This window comes from Marmota flaviventris, chromosome 17 (genome assembly GCF_047511675.1).
Source record: "Marmota flaviventris isolate mMarFla1 chromosome 17, mMarFla1.hap1, whole genome shotgun sequence".
Classification (NCBI taxonomy): domain Eukaryota; kingdom Metazoa; phylum Chordata; class Mammalia; order Rodentia; family Sciuridae; genus Marmota; species Marmota flaviventris.
Window position 1 is genome coordinate 64,076,432 of NC_092514.1, and position 22,185 is coordinate 64,098,616.

General features: G+C 55.6%; 1 protein-coding gene and 1 long non-coding RNA gene across 3 annotated transcripts in view; one reads left to right on the forward strand and one right to left on the reverse strand.

Moving 5' to 3' along the window:
• Scn4a (sodium voltage-gated channel alpha subunit 4) overlaps positions 1-22,185 on the reverse strand; it is a 32,567-nt gene that overhangs the window by 5,289 nt on the left and 5,093 nt on the right. The window contains exons 6-22 of the mRNA XM_027946301.2: positions 21,726-21,817; positions 19,908-20,240; positions 18,913-18,976; positions 18,551-18,692; positions 17,256-17,465; positions 16,532-16,685; positions 14,459-14,697; positions 12,610-12,783; positions 11,487-11,843; positions 6,443-6,931; positions 4,435-4,570; positions 3,788-3,942; positions 3,098-3,271; positions 2,493-2,615; positions 997-1,275; positions 680-733; positions 337-474 (exon numbers count right to left, since the gene is read on the reverse strand). Coding sequence (XP_027802102.2) covers positions 337-474; positions 680-733; positions 997-1,275; positions 2,493-2,615; positions 3,098-3,271; positions 3,788-3,942; positions 4,435-4,570; positions 6,443-6,931; positions 11,487-11,843; positions 12,610-12,783; positions 14,459-14,697; positions 16,532-16,685; positions 17,256-17,465; positions 18,551-18,692; positions 18,913-18,976; positions 19,908-20,240; positions 21,726-21,817 — 3,313 coding nt within the window. The remainder of the gene's footprint in view (positions 1-336; positions 475-679; positions 734-996; positions 1,276-2,492; positions 2,616-3,097; positions 3,272-3,787; positions 3,943-4,434; positions 4,571-6,442; positions 6,932-11,486; positions 11,844-12,609; positions 12,784-14,458; positions 14,698-16,531; positions 16,686-17,255; positions 17,466-18,550; positions 18,693-18,912; positions 18,977-19,907; positions 20,241-21,725; positions 21,818-22,185) is intronic.
• Positions 347-6,715, forward strand: LOC114101330 (uncharacterized). Of its 2 annotated transcripts, none has more exons than XR_003584275.1 (3): positions 347-432; positions 6,368-6,499; positions 6,638-6,715. It is a non-coding gene; the product is annotated as an uncharacterized lncRNA (long non-coding RNA). The 2 variants fall into 2 exon arrangements; XR_003584274.1 differs by lacking the exon at positions 347-432 and adding an exon at positions 5,540-5,563.

Below are 22,185 nucleotides of genomic sequence, written 5' to 3' on the forward strand. Positions count from 1 at the left end.
CTGCAGAGGCCTCTGTGGGGAGGGGGAGGGGTTTGGGAAGGGCCAGAGATGGAGGGATGGGGCGGAGGGAAGAGGACCCAAGTTGCCTTGAAGCCTAGGTTGGGTCAATTTCCCGGTTGTATCCACCTCATTTTATAGACCAGGGAATCAAGGTTGAAGGGGCCGCGTCACTGTTCAGGGCCCCTGGAGGGATTTGGAATCAGGCTTACTGCCCCAATGCAGCACAGGGCCTGCTCAGGCAGCGCTGGTGACCACAGGAAGGGATGAGTGGACACGGAGGGGAGGTGGGAGCCCGGGAGTCTGGGGCGGGCCAGGGGAGGTGGGCAAGATACTCATCTTCTTTTTCTGCTGGTTGAAGTTGTCGATGATGACGCCGATGAAGAGGTTAAGCGTGAAGAAGGACCCGAAGATGATGAAGATGACGAAGTAGAGGTACATGTAGAGGTTCACCTCGTACTGAGGCTGCTCCTCCTTCTGCAGGGGCCACGGGACAGGACAGAGTGGAGTGCATGCCTGGGGTTCTCCCCGCTCCCTAAAGCACTATGAGCAGGGGTCACCCAACCCCAGGCGGCAGGGGCTCCCGAGGAGATAGAATGGAAGGGAGGGATGGCAGAACATGTCCCTGGGCCATCGTCTGCCCTGGCTTGCTCACCAGTCACATCTCCGAGAGCTGACTCACCTCCCGGGAGTCCACAGCTGCATACATGATGTCCATCCAACCCTTGAAGGTGGCCTGGGGAGGTGGGGTGCTGTGTGAGGGGTGGGGGCTTCACCCAAGGGTTTCCCTCCCCTTCCAGCCTGGCTCTGGAGGCCACCTGCCACAGCCCCATGGGGCAGGCATCAGAGATCAGAGAGATCTGGACACTACTTTGTGGTCCCACAGCATTGGAAACAAGGTGGGAAGTTCCCTTACAAGGGGTGACAGCAGATTTAGGTGCAGAGACTTGTGGGCACTTCTGTGCCAGTTCAGGTCCAGTGGCAGTAAGTGACACTCACCACCTGCAGGAGGGAGAGGTAGCCCAGACCCACGTTGTCGTAGTTGACCTTGACATTGAGCCAGCGAACCTGGCCCGTGTGCATGAGGCTTTCGCATTCAGACTTGTTGTTGACCTCGGAGATGTCGAACCTCTCTGAGGTGGTGGTGTTGATGCAGTAGTAGAACTTTCCAGCAAACAAGTTGACACCCATGATGCTAAAGATGAGCCAGAAGATGAGGCAGACAAGCAGCACGTTCATGATGGAGGGGATGGCGCCCAGGAGGGCGTTCACCACCACCTGGGGGCAGAGTCGGGGGTCACTGCCAGAGCCTCTCCCAGGCCTCCGAGAGAAGGCCCCCCCACTGCACCCCAACAGAGGACCAGGCTGAGCTGGGCCTTGTCATTTAGGGAGGGCTGATTTGAGCCAGGCCTGGGGGGAAGCTGTCTGATGGGTGTCTGTGGGGGTGGAGTGAGGGTAGTAGGCTTGGGGAGCCGCCAGATGGGGGGTTGGGGAGGCCACTCTGCTTGGCTGCAGCTGCCAAGAAACCACTGGGCTTCTCTGGAAGCAGTCTTGTCACGGGTCACCAGGCAGGAGACAAACACTTTCCTCGGCCCCCATAGGAAACTCAGCCACGTGACCTGGCCCTGCTCGCAGCTCAGTTAGTGATACTACACAGAAAGGCCCAGAAGAGAGAAGGCCCGGGGCTTTGAAGCAGCAGGACCCCAGGGCTGGACCTCCGTTCCTTATATCCCTGGTCACACAGGTCCACCAAACTGTTTGGTGGTCTGACCTGAGAACCGTCCCTTTCAAGAAGGAGCCATTTCATGTCCTCCAGACAGAGGGGATGGCAGAAGCCTGGTGTGCTGCCCGGGAGAGCTCTGCTCTTGGTTGAAGCACCACCCAGCTGTGTGGCCATCGAGAAGTGATATCCCTCAGTGGGGAAGAGTCCTTGGTCTTGGGGTGGGAGGGCCTGGCATCGGGCTGGCCTCTTGAATGAGCCCGGAACCCACCAATTCCGAGGGGTCCTTGTGGAGCAGGTCTTTCTGGTGGCAGTCCTTCTTGGCGGGGAAGTCCCATTTGCCTTGCCTAGACCCTGTGTTTACCTGCCACTTCCGGCTGTCAAGGGCCTGAGGGGATCTTCTCTAAAATGACCCTAAACTAGAGCTCAAGGGCAGGTAGCTCAGGGCCAGGGAGCCAACACCTTCACACTTGCTTATGTTTCATGGCCCTTGGGGGCCCAGGCTGAGGTCAGGGAAGGACACCCAGAAACCCACAGGCCTTCCTTCCTCTTCTCCCTGCTCAGCCTTCCTGGGTGCTGCCCCCTAGTGGTGGTGCACACCAGCTGAGGGGGCTGAGAGTGGGGACCAGGCAGGCACAGGTGTCTCAGGGCCCCACTCCCAGTCGTCAGCACTTTGAGCCCTCTGCCTGCTCCTGGTGGTGGCTGGGGTACAGACACACGCCCTCCACCCTTCCCGCAGGTGGCTGCTCCCCCATCCTGAGCCCTTTGTACCCACCCTCATGCCCTCGAATCGGGACAGTGCCCTCAGGGGACGCAGGGCCCGCAGCGTGCGCAGGGATTTGATGGGACCCAGCTCTGAGTAGCCCAGCCAGTTGGCCACCAGACTGATGATGGAGACCTGCAAAGGAAGAATGGGTGGTCAGTGAGTGCAGGTCGCCCTAAGCCCAGGGACACAGCCCCTGGGTACAAGCCCTTCAGGGTGGGAGGGTCTTCCTGAGCTCACTGTTCCTGGTTGTCTCCCTCTAGTCCCTTCCCTAGTGGGAGCAGCAGTCCAGGGACCTGTCCCAGCATCCCTAGAGCCTGGGCTCCAGCCCAATGATGCCACCAATTAACTGGGGATGACAGTAAACAGGAAGGACGGTACCTGCCTCCTTCACGGACCTGTGTGCCCATTAAAGAGGATATGGAAATCCTCCACACATATTGGCAGACCCCCAGCCTGAGGACAGAGATGGCCTTTTGTTCCCCAGCCTGGTCAGCTGTGTCTTTGTGAGGAGCAGGGCTGACTGGAGCTTGGACTTCCCATGCAAGGGCCCCCTAAAGTCCTCGGCCAGGACAGCCTCCAGAGCTGGCTGTGGGTCCAAGGCAGGGCAGACTCACATCCACGATGAGGAAGTCGAGCCAGCACCAGGCGTTGGTGAAGTACACCTTGAAGCCGTAGGCCACCCACTTGAGCAGCATCTCCAGGATGAAGATGTAGGTGAAGACCTTGTCAGCATATTCCAGGATGGTGCGGATGACCCGCCGCTGCTCGATGTAGATGTCCTCGAAGGCCTGAGGGGCACCAGCATGACCTGTGGGTGGCCAGGGGCCCAGAGGCTGGGGCAGCAGCCACATCCCCTACCCTGCCTGAAGCCGCTGGTTCCCAGGGGTCTGCCATGGGAGCCAGATGGGCAGCTGTGGACATCTCCCAGCCCTGTCTCCATCATGGGGAGGGGTAGGCTTCCCGGCGGGGAGGAGTCTCTTGGTTGTCAATCATCTGCCAGAGGGTTTCACAGTGACATAGGTTCAGTTTTGCCCCCATGTTCCCGGGGCCCACCTGCCTCCTCTTTGGCCGGGAGAGCATACAAGTCAGAACCCACAGAACAAGGGGGCCTGTCTGTCACTTTAAGAAGCTGACCCATTCTAGAACCTATTCTGGAGGTCGAGGTGAGGCGCTTTAGGATTCTTTGGATTCAGGACTGTCTAGGCCCCATCCATTCCTGGAATGGAGTGAGAGCGCCCTAGGGGGACCTGCTTGGGACTTGGCACCTGCCTCTGCCTGTGCCCCATCCCCTGGGGGGTGCTTACCAGGGCCCCACTGCTGAGCAGGATCATGAAGACAATGAAGGTCTCGAACCAGTTGTGCTCAACAATCTTGAAGCAAGCCCTGCGGAGGGTCCACCACATCTTCCCGCGGCCCTGGGAGATGTCCACATAGAGGCAGGGGCAGCGCTGCACACAGGCTGGGGGACAGGGACAGGGCACCGCGTCATAAGCCTAGGGCCGCCTCAGGGTGCCTCTCCCCCGCCTCCACCTCACTGTCCCCAGACCCAGGGTTCCATCTGGCTCATGTGGGGGGCTTAGGTCTTCCCTTCACAACCCGTTCCACCATGTATCAACTGCCGCCAGGGATGCACACGCAGAGGGAGGATGCTCTGCAAACAGGGCTCAGGCCACCTACTGTCCCCGTCCTCCCCCAACCTTGCCCAAGCAGGCTTCAGACCATCCAGCCCAGGACCTTTGAACAAAAATGTTTCTCCAGGGCTGTCTCCTGAGGCCCGTGGCTCCAGGGTCAGCTCCCCAGAGTGAGGCAGGGGAGGGCAGCACTGGCGAAGAGGGCCGCTTGCTTTCCTACGGCCTCCTCTGGCTCTGGTGTGGCCTGCCCCTTACAGGGACGCTGGGCTGGGGGAGGCGCCCAGGCCAGGTGAGGGTGCTGGCTGTGGGTGTATCCTCACCCTCCGTGAAGCACTCCTCAGGCTGCTCCCCCTCGGGGTCCTCCTCAGCCTGCTCCTCGGGGTCCTCTTCGGGGGGCTTGTAGTCAGCCGTGCTGCAGACGGAGGAGTTCCCATCGTAGAGGGGCTGCGGCGGCTTCTGCAGGGGCCACAGGGGCTCATGACCCCTGGGTCCTGAGAGACCCCCTCATCCTCCCACCAGGCGGGGCAGGCCAGACCTGTCCACCCCCATCTGTCCACTCAGCCCTGGTTACTGAACAGACAGTGCGGAGGTGGCCTTGGTCCTGCCTGTGTGCCACATGAGGGCTGGGAGGGGGAAGGGGGGCATGAAGAGACAGGTAAGGGTCTCGGGTAAGGGAAGAACCTGGGACAGAGCTGGGGAGGAGGGTGGCTGCGTGGGGCTCAGGCTGCTGGGTGATCTGGGAGGTGTTGGGGGCACGAGGGGCCTGGAAGAGGAGAAAAGGCCTGTAGGTCCTTTTGCGAGGGCAGGAGTAAGAAAAGCGGTCAGGATGGAGCTGGACCTTCACAGGCCGCAGAGAACAGGCATGTGGTGCCCCCAGTGTCCGAGACCTCCCACCCCCAGGGTCTGTTTGGCTGAGGGATCCAGGAAGGATGGAAAACTTTCCCCAGCCAAGGCCCCAGTCTGGGGCCAAGGGAACCTGATCGGAGTGGGGGTGGGGCGGGGGCTGGTGCTCCGGCCTGGCCAGGCCTCCTCCCACCTCCTCCTGGTGCTGTCCCAGGCCCGCTTCCCAGTCCTGCCCTGACTCTGCAAGGAGACCCTTCATGGCTGGGCGTGAGGCCCCTGAGGAGGAAGACCAATTGGGCAGCTTGGTGGAGGACAGTGACCAGAAAACCCCAGATGGTGGTTCTTGTTCCCAGCCGGCAGAAAAGGAAACTGAGGCACAGAGGACTAGGCCTGTGCACCCACAGAGCTGCCGGCCCTGCCCAGCTTCCACAATCCCCCTGGGAACCATGTCTGTCCCCCTTTAAAGAGTCCTCAGGCCCCCTCCCCTCCCAGAGCCTTGGACCCAGCCCTCTCCAGCCCCTCCCCCACCTAGTTCCTCCTACCGAGGTTGAGGTCGGTGCCACATTTCCCAGGGTATTTATAGCTCGGCAGGCACTCGGCCCCCTGGTAAGTCAGCGTGCCACATATTTGGGGTGAATAAGGAGTCAAGAGCTTTCAGGGCAAAGTTCGCTAGGCTCCCGTCTCCAGCCAGCCAGGGCTGGTGGTGTGGGGTGGGGTGGGCAGGGCCTGGCCTCACTCCTGGGTCAGTCTTTTCCCTGCCATGGCTGGAGAACAGGTGAGGGTGGCTCAGAGTCACCTCCCCTGGAAGGTCCAAGGCAGGGTCCCAGCCTCCACGGCAGCCTCTGGGAGACCACCACCTCGCTCTGGTCCCTTCCCACCCTCACCAGAGAGAGACAGGACTAGGGGGCAACTTGGCCCAGCAGCAAGGGCCCTGCCTGGACCGGCGGGTGGAGTGTCAGGGCTCCTGCCCTGAGGCTGTGTGATAGCTCTCTGCTGTCCTCGTCCCCAACTCCCCTTGACCCTCTGGCTCCTCTGCTCAGAGACCTTGACCTGGATCTGGCACCTTGGCCAGATGGAAGGTTGGATCCAACCTTAGGTAGGGTCTAAGAAGAAATAGATGATTGTATCAAGCACTTGGCAGGGGCTTTAAGCCCATGGGGGTATTTAGGAGAGGCTTTTTTGGCCCCAGTCTTGGAACTAAGGTGCCAAAGGTAAGAGCATCCTGTCCAGGAGCGCCACCTGCTGGTGCGAGGGCCCAGGTAGCGTTTTGCCTGGCCTATCATCATAGTCACATCAATGAGGATAAAACAGTCACCATTTACACAGCGCTTTCTAAGTGCTCTGAGCATAGCATGTCATGGGATGCTTACAACCAGCCATGGTCTGGGAACCATCACCCCCATTTTACAGATGGAGCAACTGAGGACTGAAGAGGACTTGTGATTTGGTCCACGACCCCGCCAGCAGGGCCCTGGATGGGCTCACCTTGACATCCTCAGGCTCTGAGAAGGTGTCGGTCTCCTCCTCGGTGGGCATCTCCAGGTCAGACTCCTCGGAGGCGATGGGCACCTGGATGGTCAAGTAGGGGTTGTTGATGAAGTTGAGGTGGTCCAGCTCGATGCTGGAGGGAGGGCCGTCCACCAGGCCCATGTGGTTCAGGATGTGATTGTCCTTCTTCAGGTCCTTGTCCCCCTCCTCGGGTGGTGGCTCCTTCTTCTCATCCTTGGGGGCACCTTCCCCGGCCTCGCCAGCCTCCTCAGCGCCTCCAAGCTCCCCGATGCTGAGAATGATCTCCTTGGGGCTCAGGATCTTGCCGTGCAGCAGCCCCAGGAGGAAGGTCTTGGCGAAGCTGATGCCCCACTTGATCCGCGCGATGGCGATCTGCAGGTTGTTCATCTCGCCGTCTTCGTCTGAGGCCGCCAGGCTGTCGGCACTGAAGGAGCTCAGCAGGAGGGCCAGGAACAGGTTCAGAACCTGGGAGACAGGCGTTGGGGGAGCCTCAGGCCAGCCTGCGAGTCCCTGGGGGCTCCACCTTCAGCCACCAAGGGGGGCTCCTATCTACAGGTCAGACCAGCCACACACTGGGCATTTGGAAGGACGTCACCTAATGGAATCTCACAGAGGCTCCTGGAGGGGAGGGCTGCCAAGATCATCCCCATCTTGCAGATATGGAAACTGAGGCTCGTGCCTGTGAGAGGACTCTGCTGCCATGGCAGGTTTGGAGAGGTACACTGGGGGACAGGGACTCTGCACGGGTCTGTCCTCTACCTCTACTGTCAGGGGCTGGAGAACAAAGGACAGGGCTCAAGTCTCACGTTTCTAGGGAACAATTCTGGAGCCTTCTTTTCCTCATCTGTTAAGTGGGACTTTTAACAGACACTGGGTTCTGTCCCCTGTTGCTCTGGAAAGAACATTTGGCCTGCTACTTACTCCTTCCCCCCCTTGGGGCTCCCTACCACACCTATTCCTATTTCCCTTCCTCCTTTCCTATTGATGGGGACCTAGAGGCTACTACTACTGGCCACCTCTTGTCCTCTCCCCACATTTTATTTTCTAGCGGACAATTACTGAACCCCTGCCACTGCTGGTGAGCAAGTGGCCTCAGAGAGACCAAAGCCTAGTGGAGACGGACGTCTGACTAGAAAAATACAGGGTGGGTTTGGTGGCAATAGAGACTGGTGTGCACAGGCTTTGAAATGATGCTGAATCCCAGTTTACTAGCTGTGTGTCCTAAGGCAAGCTGCTTCACTGCTCTGTGCCTGTTTACTTATCTGTGTACTTATTACTATGATTTCAGTAATCCTCACAATGCTCTGATGATTAAAAGATCAATACAAGTAAGTGCTCAAAACATATTGGTTGTTATCATATGAGCAATAATAGAAAGCTCTACACGGTATAGGGAAGAACATGATTAATTTGGCCAGTTCAGCGTTTTACAGATGAGGAAACAGAGTCCCAGAGGTAGAGTGGTTTGCCCTAGGACACACAGCAAAGTCTTGACTAACACCCAGGTTTCCAGTCACAATTTTAGAGAGCACCATTTGCTTAGACTACAGTGTGAATGATATCCCCAGAAGTTTGCAAAGCAATGACCTTGCCTCCCCCCACAAACACCCCTGGTGCCTGGGCAGTGGAGGAAGGTGACACTGGCTGGGGTGGGAGGTCCTGGCTGTTGTCCACCAGAGGCAGAGCCAGGTTCTTACTGTCTGGGGCCTGGGGCTTGTCACTGTGTGAGTGGATAAGAGGGAATCTATGTCCTTGACCGTCTTCCCTGCGTGCCTCGCTGTCTGGCTTGACCAACGTCCTCCAAGGGTTTTCAGGATTGTCTTAACTACCATGTCAGCACAGTGTCTTTAAACAATACATTAAAATCCCCTTTGAAAGAGTGTGCTGGGGGGATTTCCACCCTGTGCCACGTCCTCCCGCTCCCTCTCCTCTCTGCCTGAGCCCACCACCCACATTTATTGGTCCTTTTCTCCCCGTCTCAGGGGGAGGCGTCCAGTTGCCAGAAACACATCTGAGATGGGAATTAGCTGCTCTCTGGGTCAGCAGGGTTTGCACACGGCTCCTGCCTGGGACAGAAATAGCCTCCTCGGGCAAGGGGGAGGGGAGAGGGGAGGGGGACAGAGGTCATGTTCCCCGGGGGGCTCTGTGGGGTGGGTTATCTGTGACCTAGTCACTTCCTCTTCTTCACAGTAACCCAGGGGAAGTGACCAAGTGTCAGGGATGCAAGGGGCACGGGTCCCCACAGTCCCTGGCAGGGTGCCCTGGCACCCTCTGGTAGACACCTGCTTCTCTGAGGCATGGGGCTGTGGTAGGAGGGGACAGTGCCCAAGGAGCTGACCGTGCCGCCTCCTGGGCAGCTTCACTCCCTCTGAGCAATCTGGGAGAGCCACAGAGCTGGGCTAAAAAAGAGAGAGAGTAGGAGAGATGGGGAGAGAGACGGGGTGACAGTCTCTGGAGGGGACGGTGCAGTGGCTGTAGGCCCTAGAGCCAGACTACTTGGGCTCAAACCCTGTACTTCTCACTAATCACCTTCCTGAGCCTTCGCCTCCTCCTCTATGTAACAGATAAAGCCGTCCGTCCTCCATAGGAGGCCATGAGTATAGGCGAATGGACAGCTCTGGGCGCTACCACTGAGCATGCTCAGAGTGCCGGCTAGGGCTGAGCAAGTGCCACCGTCCTCAGCGTCACAGCTGGTATCATGGTCATCATTATCACTATTGCTGCTCTTATTGCAGGTTCTTGTCCTAATTCAGTTTCTTTTTTCTCTCTTACTTTCTTTGTTTTTTGGTACTGGGGATTGAACCCAGGGGCACTTTAACACTGAGCTACGTCTCAGCCCATATATATATATATATATATATATATATATATATATATATATATATATATATATAATTTTTTTTTTTTTTTTTTGTGGAGACAGAGCCTTGCTAAGTTGCTTAGGGCTCCACTATGTTGCTGAGGCTGGCTTCAAACTTGCAGTCCTCCTCCCTCAGCTTCCCGAGTCTCTGGGGTTATGTAGGTGAGTGCACCCAGTCGGGCCCAGTTTCTCATTGCTGTGTGGCTCTGGGCAGTGCCACCTCCAGGACGTGGAGGCAGCACTGCAGCACTGCCCACCTCAGGGTGTTGAGAAGACTAGGAACAATGCACAGAAAGCCCTTGCGCACAGGTTTGCAGAGGGCAGAAAGGTTATGCCAATAGCTGGTGCCCTAAGCAACTTAGCAAGGCACTGTCTCAAAAAAAAAGGGGGGGCAGGGGTGTCTCATTAATTTTAGAAGTTATCAGATTAATTACAATGATTAACACAAAACCACCTGTTGTAACTTCTGACGTCCCCTGGCCTGGTGGGCCAAGCACTTTGCAAAGCACTGAGACCTGTCATGTAACCTGCAGGACCACCGCCATTAGCATCCCCATTTTCCAGATGAGAAAACTAAGGCCCCAAAGAGGTTAAATTTCTTGTTCAAGACTTCCCAGTCAGCAAGTGGCAAAGGGGGATGAGAAATATAGTTTTGGGTTTTTTTTTTTGTTTGTTTTGTTTTTGGTACTTGGGATTGAACCCAGGGGCACTTGACCACTGAGCCACATCCCCAGCCCTATTTTGTACTTTATTTAGAGACAGGGTCTCACTGAATTGCTTAGTACCTTGCTTTTGCTGAAGCTGGCTTTGAACTCAAGATCCTCCTCCCTCAGCCTCCTGAGCCACTGGGATTACAGGTGTGAGAGATGTTTTTGAGTGTCCACTCACAGAGACAGAAACCTCCCAGACTCTCTCCAGGCATCTATAGCCCTTAAATGTACATTCAGAAACTTCTACTCAGAGCCAGTGACCCACCCCACCCAATCCTGCCCCAAAGTTCAACCCAGGCACCTTCCCTGTCTCTCTCCACTCACTCAGGTGCACCCGCCCCTCAGGGACAGCAGTCTGGGTTCTTCACTGTAGCTGTCCCACAATCTCCTCCTCCAGCAGAGGTGACACCCCTCCCCCATCCGCCCCTGCCCCCTGCCGGAGCTCAATGATATCCGAGAACGCTGACCCAGCAGCTCAAGGATTCCACTGGTCTTTTTGGAATGTGGGGACGTGCATGCGTCTTCTACCCCGTTGCCCAGGGCAGTGCCAGCCACCATAGGGGGCAGCTGGGCACAGCAGTATGGGGCTCTGAGGCTGTGACCCCAGAAAGGGAAGGATTTGGGATGAGCAGGGTAAGGAGAGATGCCTCCACAGGCCTTGGCCACAGAACTGGTGTCCAGCTGGACCATGGACCCTGCCCTTCACCTTGCCACATCTCCTCCCCTGCACAGCTCCCAGCCCAGTCCTGAACCACAGGAAGGGGTGGGATGGATGAAGTTTATGTCACCTCTGGAGTCTCCCAATGCCAGGCTCTAATTCTGTTTTCCAGAGCTCAGGAACAGAGAAGAATAAGAGGGTAGTAGAAGGTGACCAGAGGGTCCTGGTCACCCCATGCTGGGTTATACTGTGTCCACTAGTGAGGCCAATCTTCCCAGAGGCCCCTTGAGGTACCTATTATTTTCTTCTATGTGACAGTTAGGAAACCCAGCCTGACTGATGAGTGGTCACTGGCTCAAGGTTACACACAGGATGCCCAGGGAGCTGGGACCGTAACACGGGTCTGCCTGACTCATTGGTGTTAATCAAAATACTAGAGGCCTACAGCACCATCCCTGGATGGAGCCTGGAGCTTGTCTGGAATTCAGATTCCCAGGTTTGGTTGGGCCCAGGCTGCTGAATCAGATTCTCCAGGGGAGGGGCCAGGAATCCATGTTTTAGAAACTCCAGGTAATACTTAAGCAGTTTAAAATTTGAGACTTGCTGGGTGAAGCCATATAAAATTGCCATTTCAGGGGGGTGGGGAATAGAAGATAGAAAACATCACAACAATTTCCTAAGATCTCTCTACCAGCAACAAGGCCCTCTAATGCCAGCCTTGTAAAGGCACTGGACACCCCTTGCACCCTTCCTGGGTGAGGGTGGGGAAGCTCCCCAGCCAGTCTCACTCACCACCAGGTTGCCGATGACCATGACCATGAGGAAGACGGTGAGGCACATGGCCTGGCCAGCTACCTCCATGCAATCCCACATGGTCTCGATCCACTCCCCACACAGGATGCGGAAGACGATGAGGAAGGAGTGGAAGAAATCGTGCATGTGCCAGCGGGGCAGGCTGCAGTCGGCAGCGATCTTGCACACGCACTCCTTGTAACTCTTGCCAAATAGCTGCATGCCCACCACGGCGAAGATGAACACGATGATGGCCAGCACCAGCGTCAGGTTGCCCAGTGCCCCCACGGAATTGCCGATGATTTTGATGAGCATGTTGAGCGTCGGCCACGACTTGGCCAGCTTGAAAACCCGCAGCTATCGGGCATGGGGAGGACAAGGGCAAATGAGGCCCCGTGACAAGTGGCCCAACCCCAGAGCCCCCGCCTCAGCTGCAAGAACAATTTCAAGTAGCCTGAAGCCCCACCCCTGAGTGATCGGAGGCCTCTTTGCCTCCAGGTTAAATGGGACTACTCATGTTCTACTGCTTCCTGATGTTAGTATGTTAAAAAGAGAAAAAAGCCCTTACCTGCTAAGAATACAAAGCATTTTACTAGTAACATTTTATGTCAACACTTGCTTTAACATACTTCCGCTGCCAATAAAAACTAGGGAAGGGGGTGAAACAAGAATTGTAGAATGTGGTAGATACTTGGAGGTTCATTTTCCTTTGTCTGTATTTTTGGATGCAGGGAAGTTCCCATAATAAAGTTAAAAAAAATAATATAAGGGGCTGGGGTTGTGGCTCTGCTTGCTTAGCATGTGTGAGGTACTGGGTTCAATTCTCAGCACTGCATAGAAATAAATAAAATAAAGGTCCATTGACAACTAAAAAATAAAAAATAAATAATAATATAAATATCCTTTATGGGATTGTCCCCAAGTCACCCAATGTCAGCTCTTGGGGTTGTCAGTTTGGTAGCCCCAGAACTATGTGATAAGGAGGGAGGGATCCCTGGCTCCCTGTTTACAGGTAAGACACGTTCCTGGGCAGGGGAGGGGCACCTCATTTCCAATCTTCTGGCTTCCTGAAGTTTCTCCTCCCACCCACTCCGCAGTCCCTGGCCCTGTAGTTCTCTCGTACCAGTCGGAAGGAGCGGAGCACAGACAGCCCCTGCACGTTGGCCAGGCCCAGCTCCACCAGGCTGAGGGTGACGATGAAACTGTCGAAGATGTTCCAGCCCTGCTGGAAATACTCATAGGGGTCCATGGCGATCAGCTTCAGTACCATCTCAGCCGTGAAGATGCCTGTGAAGACCTAGGGGGAGGGGTAGAGGCCCTGTCACAAGGCTTCAGGGAGCACAGGGCCTTTGGAATCTTCCAGCCACTCCCACCTCCTGGAAGAGGCTCTGTGGATTGAGGGGAAGAGGTCCAGAGCCTTAAGGGGGAAGGGAGTGGTACCCATGACCCTATGTGTGTATGTCAGGTTTTTTTTTTTTTTTTTTTTTTTGGTATTAGGGATCAAACCTAGAGGCACTTTACACTGAACTATAACCCCATCCCTTTTAAACAAAAATATTATTTTGAGACAGGGTCTTGCTAAGTTGCCCAGGCTGGCCTTGAACTTGTGATCCTCCTGCTTCAGCCTCCAGAGTGGTTGGGATTACAGGCAGGCGCCACCATGCCTGGCTGGGATCCTTATCTCCACAGAGTTGGCAGGGAACATCACACTCATCCCACAGATGAGCAAACAAGGTTCAGCCAGGTCAGCAACCAGCAGCCAGTTCTTAGGGTGCTGAGTTCAGGTTCTTTCCTTTATCCCTAATCCTATCTACTGGATCCAGTCCCAGGACTTAGCAAATCTTGGTGGACTCAGGGTCTAGGGGAAAAAAATCAATGTGGGGAGGTCAGAGCTGCTTCCCCAACCTTGGAACAGGAGCCTGAGGGCTGCATAGCCCTGAAAACTCCCTGGATCTGGTCCCCCTGCTATTGGGCACCAGCTGCCCTGGGTCTACAGTCTGCATGGGTACATGCTGAGCCCCTCCCAGGGGCTGCCCCTGGCCACAGCAGGTGTCCAGACAGTAGCACAGTGTCGGCAGGGGTTGGGCAGGCAGGCGGGCCCTGACCATCATGCACACCCCAGCAGCTGTGCCATGAATCTAGGGCCCGCCCTCACCCCTCTGGCCCAGCCTGGCCATGCTGCCTCATACATCTCCATGGGAGAGATGTGCCTGGCCCTGAGGGCTTGATTCTTGTGCCACCCACCCAGTCTTGGTCATGCCCAGGGCCCATATCTCAGTCTCCCTGAGTTGGCCTCCCTTTTGGGGTGGGAAGAACACCTTGACAAATGCCACCCTGGAAAAATTGTGAAGGGGATGGGGAAGGGTGGGTGGGGCTAGAGGAGGCAGCGGCTTTCCCTTTGTCAGGCTCCACTGGGGCTGGCAACGAGGTGATAATGCTCCTAATGGGCAGGGATAAGCGGGTGGATCAGGGCACGTCAACAATAGCGGAGCAGCAAAGAGCTGGAGAGGGGAGCAGCAGGGCCAGGCTGGCGATATGGGGGAGTGGGTGGGAACAAGTCCCTGAAGCGCTCAGGGTGAGCTGAGGCCTTTTGGGCCTGGATTTGAGTGGCTATATGCCACATCCCCAGGTCCCTTTCAGGCCCATGCCAATCTCAGGAACTGGAGAACTTTTTATCCAACTAAGGCTTCCATCTCCACATCCCTACTTCCAGAGCAAGGCCTGGATCCCTGACCCCAGGAATTCTGATCTCAATGAATTCAGAGCCTCACCCGGCTCTCCCTTAATGCCTTGAAATCCATATTCTACACCCCACACATCACCCCAGGTACCTCCCCATACATGTCTTAGCCCCATATACTAGGAAAACCCTATCTGTCCCCAGATGCCCCCCTAATAGTGCCCCATATTTCCAGACAGCCCCACTGGGTCCTGCCCCCTAATGACCACCCTCCCCTTTGGCCCCTCCCTACCAGGTTTCCCACAGAAAGCACGTTGTCGAAGTGCTCCGTCATGGGGTAGTGCTCCATGGCCATGAAGAGGGTGTTGAGCACGATGCAGATGGTGATGCCCAGGTCCACGAAGGGGTCCATGACGATCAGGTAGATGATATGCTTGAACTTCACCCACGGGGTGCAGCAGTTCCATATGAGCACTTTGTGTGCGCACTTGTACCACCATGGTGGGCACTTCTGGTGGGCCTCCTCCAGCTCTGCGAGAGGGGTTTTAACAGGTGCCTGGCGAAGATTCTCCCACTGGAGCGCCCCTTCCTTCCTCCACTAGCTCTTGGGACCACCCCCCCCCCAAGCCCCACCCCTTAACGCTCCACATCTCAACATTCCAGCGGGTTGGCGGGTTGGCGAGGCCTAAGCCAACCTTAAAGCCCCCATCCTCTATGTTCGAGAGACCCCACCCTCAACTGGCCTTCTCCAAGCCCCGCCTCACACCTCGTCACTCCAGACCCGCCCCCGAAGCCCCACCCACATGACCACACCCTCGGATCCCCCTCCTGAAAGCCAGGCCTCTTAGAACTCCCTCCAGGGCCCACCCCTGCGAGCTACTTCAAGTCCCGCCCTCTCGGCACGCCCCGCCCCGCCCCGCCCCTCAGAGAGCTCGGGCTGGACCTTAGCCCTCTGCTCTGTGCCCAAGGCTGCCATTCTGGCAGGAGAAACGCCCAGAGAAGAGGGAACTCAGGCCCACCAAAGTCTGGGACCAGACTGAGACTCCCTTAGGACTCTCCCTCCCCACTGCCGGTAAAGTCGGCCCTGCAGGAGTGTGTCCTCAGCCAGATCCTCCTTTCCCTCCAGAGTGGCTTTCTGAAAACAGCCCCTGTTCTTGCAGCCCCAAAGCCATGAGGCTCTGTCCTCTGTAAGGATCATGGGATGAAGGTGCTCCTGCCCCTGGTCTCTGTGACCAATGGGAGCTGCCTTGGCCTAGGTATGATCTCACTGACTCATACAATTAATGCCACCTATTTTGTAGATTAAGGAAAGGGACTGGAGTGGGTGGCAGCCCCTTGGAGATCCTGGGTGCAACCCCAACTGTACCGAGGAATGAGAAACCTGAGTCTCTCAGAAACAGCAGTGGATTCTAGTCTGTTGGTGACCTCCCTCAACTCCATGTCCACTCCTAGGCCACTGTAGTGCCCCAGCATCTGAGGCTGGAAACTCATGGTGAAGGTCCCAGCAAGAGCAGGGGCCAGCTCTGTCTGTCCTGCATTCCCTAGTCCATTCTCTGGCACACAGTCACCTGAATGCATCATGCAAGGTCACGCAAAGTGAGATGATATGTACCTTCTAAGGGTTTGCAAAGTCCTGTAATCTCACTCCCCCCCACCACACACACCTTTCTAACTCCCCACTTTTAGCCCAGGCAGGCTGGCCTGGAGAGGGACCAGCTCTCTTCTCTGGGTGAGACTTTCTTTCTGTGTCCATTCTCTCTTCTTTATTTCCTCCTTTCTTCCTGCTTTCTATGTTCTTCCCGCCCTCCTTCCCTCCTTCCTTTCTTCCCTCTCATTCATCTACACTCCCAACTGTCTCTTTCCATTCAGGAATCTTTCAGCACATCCATCCATCCATGCACCATCCACCATCCATCATCTTTCCATCCATCTCTCATTTTGATATCCTTATTCTCCTCCCAGGACCTGGGTGTGGTGCAGGGATTGGGAGAATCTCTGAATTTACTCTGGGAATTTGATGTTGACCTTTAACTTTTATCCAGAGAACACTGGAAGAGCAGGCTCTTCAGTTTCCGGAACACAGGGCCTTCCTGGTTAGTATTATTAGCCTGTCCTTCCCCGTTGCCTTGGCAGCCCCCAAGGTCCTCCCGGAAGCCCCTGGTTCCCGCAGCAGCTTGGCCTCGTAGCCACAACTTGGCCAGGTTAAGACAGAACTATATTTATCACAGTTTATTTCCTCAATGCCAATATTAAATTACTGTCCTCCTGAAGTTGGGTCTAGTCAGGCTGCACCCTGCCCTCAGGAGGCTAAATGGTCTATGGGAGGGCAGACAGGGCAGGGGGGATTGGGGTACAGGGCACTCACCCTCCATAGCATCAGAGATACCACTGTCTGCGCTGCAGCTCGGCCTCGGGGGCCCCTTCTCTCCTGGCGATGTGTCCAGGCTGCCATTGCAGGCCTGACTGTGAGCCGGGTCCCCGTCTGCCTCCACACCTTCCAGAGCCTGGGTGGCCTTGGCCTGTAGACCAGCAAGGGTGACGGGTGTGAAGCCCAACTCTGAGCCAGGGGATGGATCATTGACTCTCAGAGCCTCTCGTCAAGTCCTTTAAGATGACAGCCCCTCTTCTTGGCAGGTGGGAAAGGGGCCAACTTTGGTGGTGGTGAGATGACAGGGTAAGGACCAAGCGACTGAGGACCCAAACCCTGAATACCCTCCACTTTCAGAGGCCCTGACTGAACCTACACTTCATGAGATTGAGAAAATGGCCAGCGACTCTCTGCAGCCACCTGGGGACCCTGCCTCTCCTCGGCATAGACCTAGAGAGAAGCATGAAGCCATATGTCTTTGAGCTGGATGAAACTTGAGGTTTCACAAGAATAAACTCCTTGTTGTGGATGGGGAAACTGGGGCATTGAGCAGAGAAATACTCTTTCTACTGCCTAGATGGCACCCATCCCACCTGGGACCTTCTACTCCTCCTGTCTGCAACCCCTACCCCCTGCCCTCCCACCCCCTCAGCCGGCAGCCAAGCAGCCCTGGCTGAAGGCAAGGGGAACCCTGGGTCTGGGCCCCTCCCTGGGTTCACACCTTTTCTAACTCCTCCTGGTGCTTTTTTAATTTCTCGAGCATCTGCTGAAACTCCTCCTCTTTCTCCTGATCCTCAGCCAGGGTGGCCTCGTTCTGCTCGGCATACGCCATGGCCACCACGGCCAGGATCAGATTGATGAGGTAGAAAGAGCCCAGGAAGATGATGACCACAAAGAAGATCATGTAGGTCTTGCCGGCCGCTCGAAGGGTCTGAGGGTGGGAAGAGAAGGAGAGAGGGGGTCTGGTGGCACCCTCCCTCACACGCCCATTGCCCAGACCCATAAGCAGAGGGTGTCCCTTGCAGAGCCTGGGGGTTTGCGGGCCTTTGAGGCAGAGGATGGCCATCCTTGACAGGCTAAACCACGTTCTGGGGAACTCCGAAATATATACATGGGATCCAGGTGATCCCAGTGACCTGACAGAGACCCTTGAGGACCCTAGCCAGGCATCCTGAGGTCAGGGAGTCAGGACAAATGGTGAACATGGGCTTTGGGGCCCGGTTGAATCCTACCTTTGCCAAAGAGCCTGATACCTAGTAAGTGCTCAGTAAATACTAGTTGCTATAATCACTGTTATTATTAATATCACCAGGGATCAGAAGGCACCATCCCTCAAATGCAACCCTCCTGCCCTGCAAACTGTAGACATTAAATACAGGTGTCCTTCTGTATCCATAGGGATTAGTTCCAGGGTCCCCCAGATACCAAAATCTGCAGGTGCTCGAGTCCTGTACATAAAATGGCATGGTATTTGCATCTAACCTAGACACATCGTCCCTGTGCTTTAAATAATTTCCAGGTTACTTATAATATTACATCTAATGCAAACGAAGTGCTTTGTGAAGAGTGTCATACAGTATTATTTAGGATATAATGTCACAAAGTTTTTTTGTACACGTTCAGCACAGACACAATTTTTTTTTTTTTTCACAAATATTTGGATCTGTGGTTGGTTGAATCCACAGAGGTGAAACCTGAGGCTACGGAGGGTCAGCTGTGACGGTATGGGCAGAGCTGCCCTACTGCTTTCTGTGAGGCCTGGGACTTCCTGGGCCTGAGCCCGTGCCAGGCCCAGACTCCAGCTCATGAAGCACAGGTGGGGAATGAAGATAGGCTGTTGCTGGCTCTGAGCAGGAGCCTGGCATCATAAGGCTCCAGGAACTTTTAGGGGGCACTGACAGGGTCCCATGAAGGAGATGGCCCAGCTGAGGATGTGGCCATCCTGGGGTCGGCCCTGCGAGGCCCTGAGGAGGCAGTGGGGATGGAGGGCTGTGGATGTGGGGCTGGGGGCAGTACCAGCTGGAAGAGGTTCTCCCAGTAGTCCTGTGTCATGAGGCGGAAGAGAGCCAGGAAGGCCCAGCTGAAAGTGTCATAGCTGGTGTAGCCGTAGTTGGGGTTCCGCCCAGCCTTGATGCACTCGTAACCCTCAGGGCAGTGCCTAAGGATAGGATGGGGGACTGGCTTTAGGGAGGAGAACTCCGGCTAGGGACAGATTGAGGACCCCAAGGGAAAAATATCCCTTGGTCCTGCCTGTGTCCCCCAAACAGAAGGCTCTTCCACCCATGCCCAAGGATTTTCCTTATGTGCCCATGCACCCCACAGCCCCCATCTCCCAGGACTCTTGGGGCTCCTTTTCCCCGCCCCTGGACATCACTCACCCAGCATCACTGCTGTTCCCACAGAGCAGGGCATCATTGGCACCCTCCAGGAAATAGTAGTTTGCTTCGGAAGTCAGAGGTCACAGAGAAGGCACATCACCCACATGGACACACGCAGGTGCATGCACCCATTCCACACCCACGGGTAGGTCCAAGTGTACCACATACACCAAATAGGTTCCCTGGGGACCCCTCTCCCTCTTTTGAGTACAGCCCTGAGTTCCAAGGTCCCCGGGTGGGTAGACCATATGGAGCCCAACTCCATGCAGGGTCTGCTGGGTGCCTAGTGCGGTTACGGTCAGGATTCAGCAGGGACACAGGGAGAGCCATAGGGACTTGTGTGTATGTGTGTGTGCAAGAGCAAGGGGCTGCCAGGAACCTGCACAGGACCCTGAGGGAATGTGGGGGCTAGAACCCAGGGTGCAGGTGAGGAAAGGGCACCTTCTCCAACATGCAGGAAGACGCTGTGGGAGAGTGGCTGTGAGGGTGTGGGACTCACGTCAAGGATGGGTATGGGACAGGAGGAGGGTGTATGGGTGCCTGATGGTGACCCTGCCAAGATGGGAGCCCCGAGTGTGATGAAGGAGAACTGGGTGCACAGGTTAAGAGCCTGTCACTTTGTATAGAGAGAAACTCAGGATTTTTAAAGCAGTTTGCCGTTTATTGTCATAGCAACCCATTGAAGCATTGTCATCTCAATTTTATAGGCAAAGATTCTGAGTGCCGCAAGTCACAGTGGGCGATAAGTGATGATTAAGATCAGGCTGGGGCTGTAGCTCAGTGGTAGAGCACTTGCCTAGCATGTGTGAGGCACTGGGTTTGATCTTCACCATTACATAAAAATAAGTAAATAAAATAAAGGTATTGTGTCTATCTATGACTAAACTAAAAAAAAAAAAATCAGGTCCCTTCAGACCATGTCTTAGAAGAGGCGGGGCAGGGGCCGCTCTAGGGGCTGGGGCGGGTCCTCCCTTGCCGGTCGCCCTCTTTCCTACCTTCGTCATTGATGTAGGCATCCCAGTCAAAGGTGTAGTTGCTGGCCCAGCTGTCGTTGAAGTTCCACGTGTCGTTGGCATACCACCTGTCATTGGTATTCCACGTGTCGTTGGCGTACCAGGTGTCATTGGCGTACCAGGTGTCGTTGCCGTACCACGTGGTGTTGGTGTCGTTGAAGGGCGGGGGCCAGCGCACGCACTTCTGCCGCAGATTGCCCATGAAGAGCTGCAGCCCGACCAGGGCAAAGACGCTCAGGCAGAAGACGGTGAGGATCATTACGTCGGACAGCTTTTTCACGGACTGGATCAGGGCCCCCACAATCGTCTTCAGCCCTGACCACAGAGAAATTAAGAGCATTGGCAGGGGCAGGGTGGGGTGCAATGGACCCCCCCCCCACCCTGACCCTGGCCCCAAGCCTTTGCCTACCCCATCTCCAAGGTTCCACTTAATGGGGCACCACTACCTCTCCCAGCCTTCCCAGATGAACCCTGCCCTTTCTGAGCACATCCTCAAGGTGGAGCCTTGGAATTGCCACAGATCCTCACAGATTCATTCCATACTGGAATGGACTCTAGGAATCACTAGGCTGATGCTGTGCAGCTACACATGAGCATACAGAGGGCTGAATGAAGGTCTCTGGTTAGCATTCCCAAGTGCTCTACAGAACACTAGCCTCCCAAGCTGTGTCCTTAAAAAGGTGGCGGTGGTGGGGCGGGGGTCCATACGTTGGAAAAAGATTACTTCTATTCAAGGCTTTGAGAAGTCCTACAGAGATAAACAAAAACTTGAATGCCACGTTTCTTTAACTTCTTTGACCACAGAACCCAGGGTTCACTCTGAGAAGCTCTAAGAGCATTCTGCCCCTTCAGACAAAGGCAAAACTGACCCTGATGGAATCCCAGCATTTATGGAAGAATCATAACTTCTTGGGCCTGATCCCAGTATCTCTCTCTTCATTTCCCTCTCTTGCCCTAGAATGGAAACCAAATGCACAGCAGCCTCCTGTGAGGGCTGGGGTTGTAGCTCAGTGGTAGAGCACTTGCCTCGAACACGTCAGGCCTTGGGTTCAGTCCTCAGCATCATTATATATATAGTGTCCATCTATAACTAAATTTTAAAAAAAGAACCCCTCTGAGCCTGGGGGGTGCTGGCCCAGAGCGAGGCAGCTGTGGCCTCCACTCAGTGGCCTGTGTGTGGCAGGCCCTCCGTAAGCACTTCCCATCTTGGGTCTTGCCTTCCTTCACTGCACCACAGGGCTTTGGACTAGAGAGGACTAAGGCACTTTCTAGCATCAGGATTTAACTGTTTCCCTCCTCCCACGGCCCTTTCTCCATCCCTTTCAGATCATCTTTCCTCCATGAAGGAACCGAGTCCAGTTTCTCCATATGCATTTATTTTTGTTTATTTGACTCGCCCACACTAGGCAACCGGTCCTCAGAACAACCCAGCGAGTGGCACTGTTCTTATCCAGTTTGCAGAAAAGGAAACGGAGGTGCAGACCGGGTAAGGCACTTGCCTAGGGTCAGTGGCAGACAGTGGCATGGGGAGGATTGACCCCGGGCTGTCTGGCCTCAAATCTGTGCTCTTTCCCACCTTTCTACCCTGCCTCTCAGATGCCCAGCCTCCCACAGAGGGCCTCTTCTGCTCTCTGGCCATGTGGCCCTTCTGTGTTCAGGCTGTGGCATGTGTCCTCCACTAACATGAGCGCAGGATGTGACCCTGGGTCAGGGTCCTGGAACTCGAGTGTCAGGTTCTAGGCTTGGGCATGACAGGAGACCTATTGGCTGAGGCCAGGGGTTCCCGCACCTCTCCAGTACCTGGGATGACGGTGATGGTTTTCAGGGCCCGCAGCACCCGGAAGGTCCTTAGAGCTGAGATGTTGCCCAAGTCCACAAACTCTGTCACGTACCTGGTGTGGGAGAGTCCAGTGGGGGTGTGTCAGAGCCCAGTGAGTGGTGGGACAGAAATCAGGGGTTCTCCCTAGGATTCTTGTGATCAGGGTTACCACAGGGGCCTTGGGGCAGGTCAGACACCCTGAGGTTCCTATTGGGGTCCAAGTGTTGGGGAGGACAGTATAGTGGTCTTGCTGCTGGGGCATGGCTAGCCCACTCGCCCAGTGGCAAAGCCTGGGTCAGGCTGCCTTCTGTGGGTAAAGATGATGTATGAAAGGGACATCAGCAGAGAATCCAAGCCAGGCCCTGGGCAGGGCCACCCCGAGAATGGTGTAGCTCACAATCTGCACTACTGGCCAACGGCCCCTGTGGTCCACACCTCTGA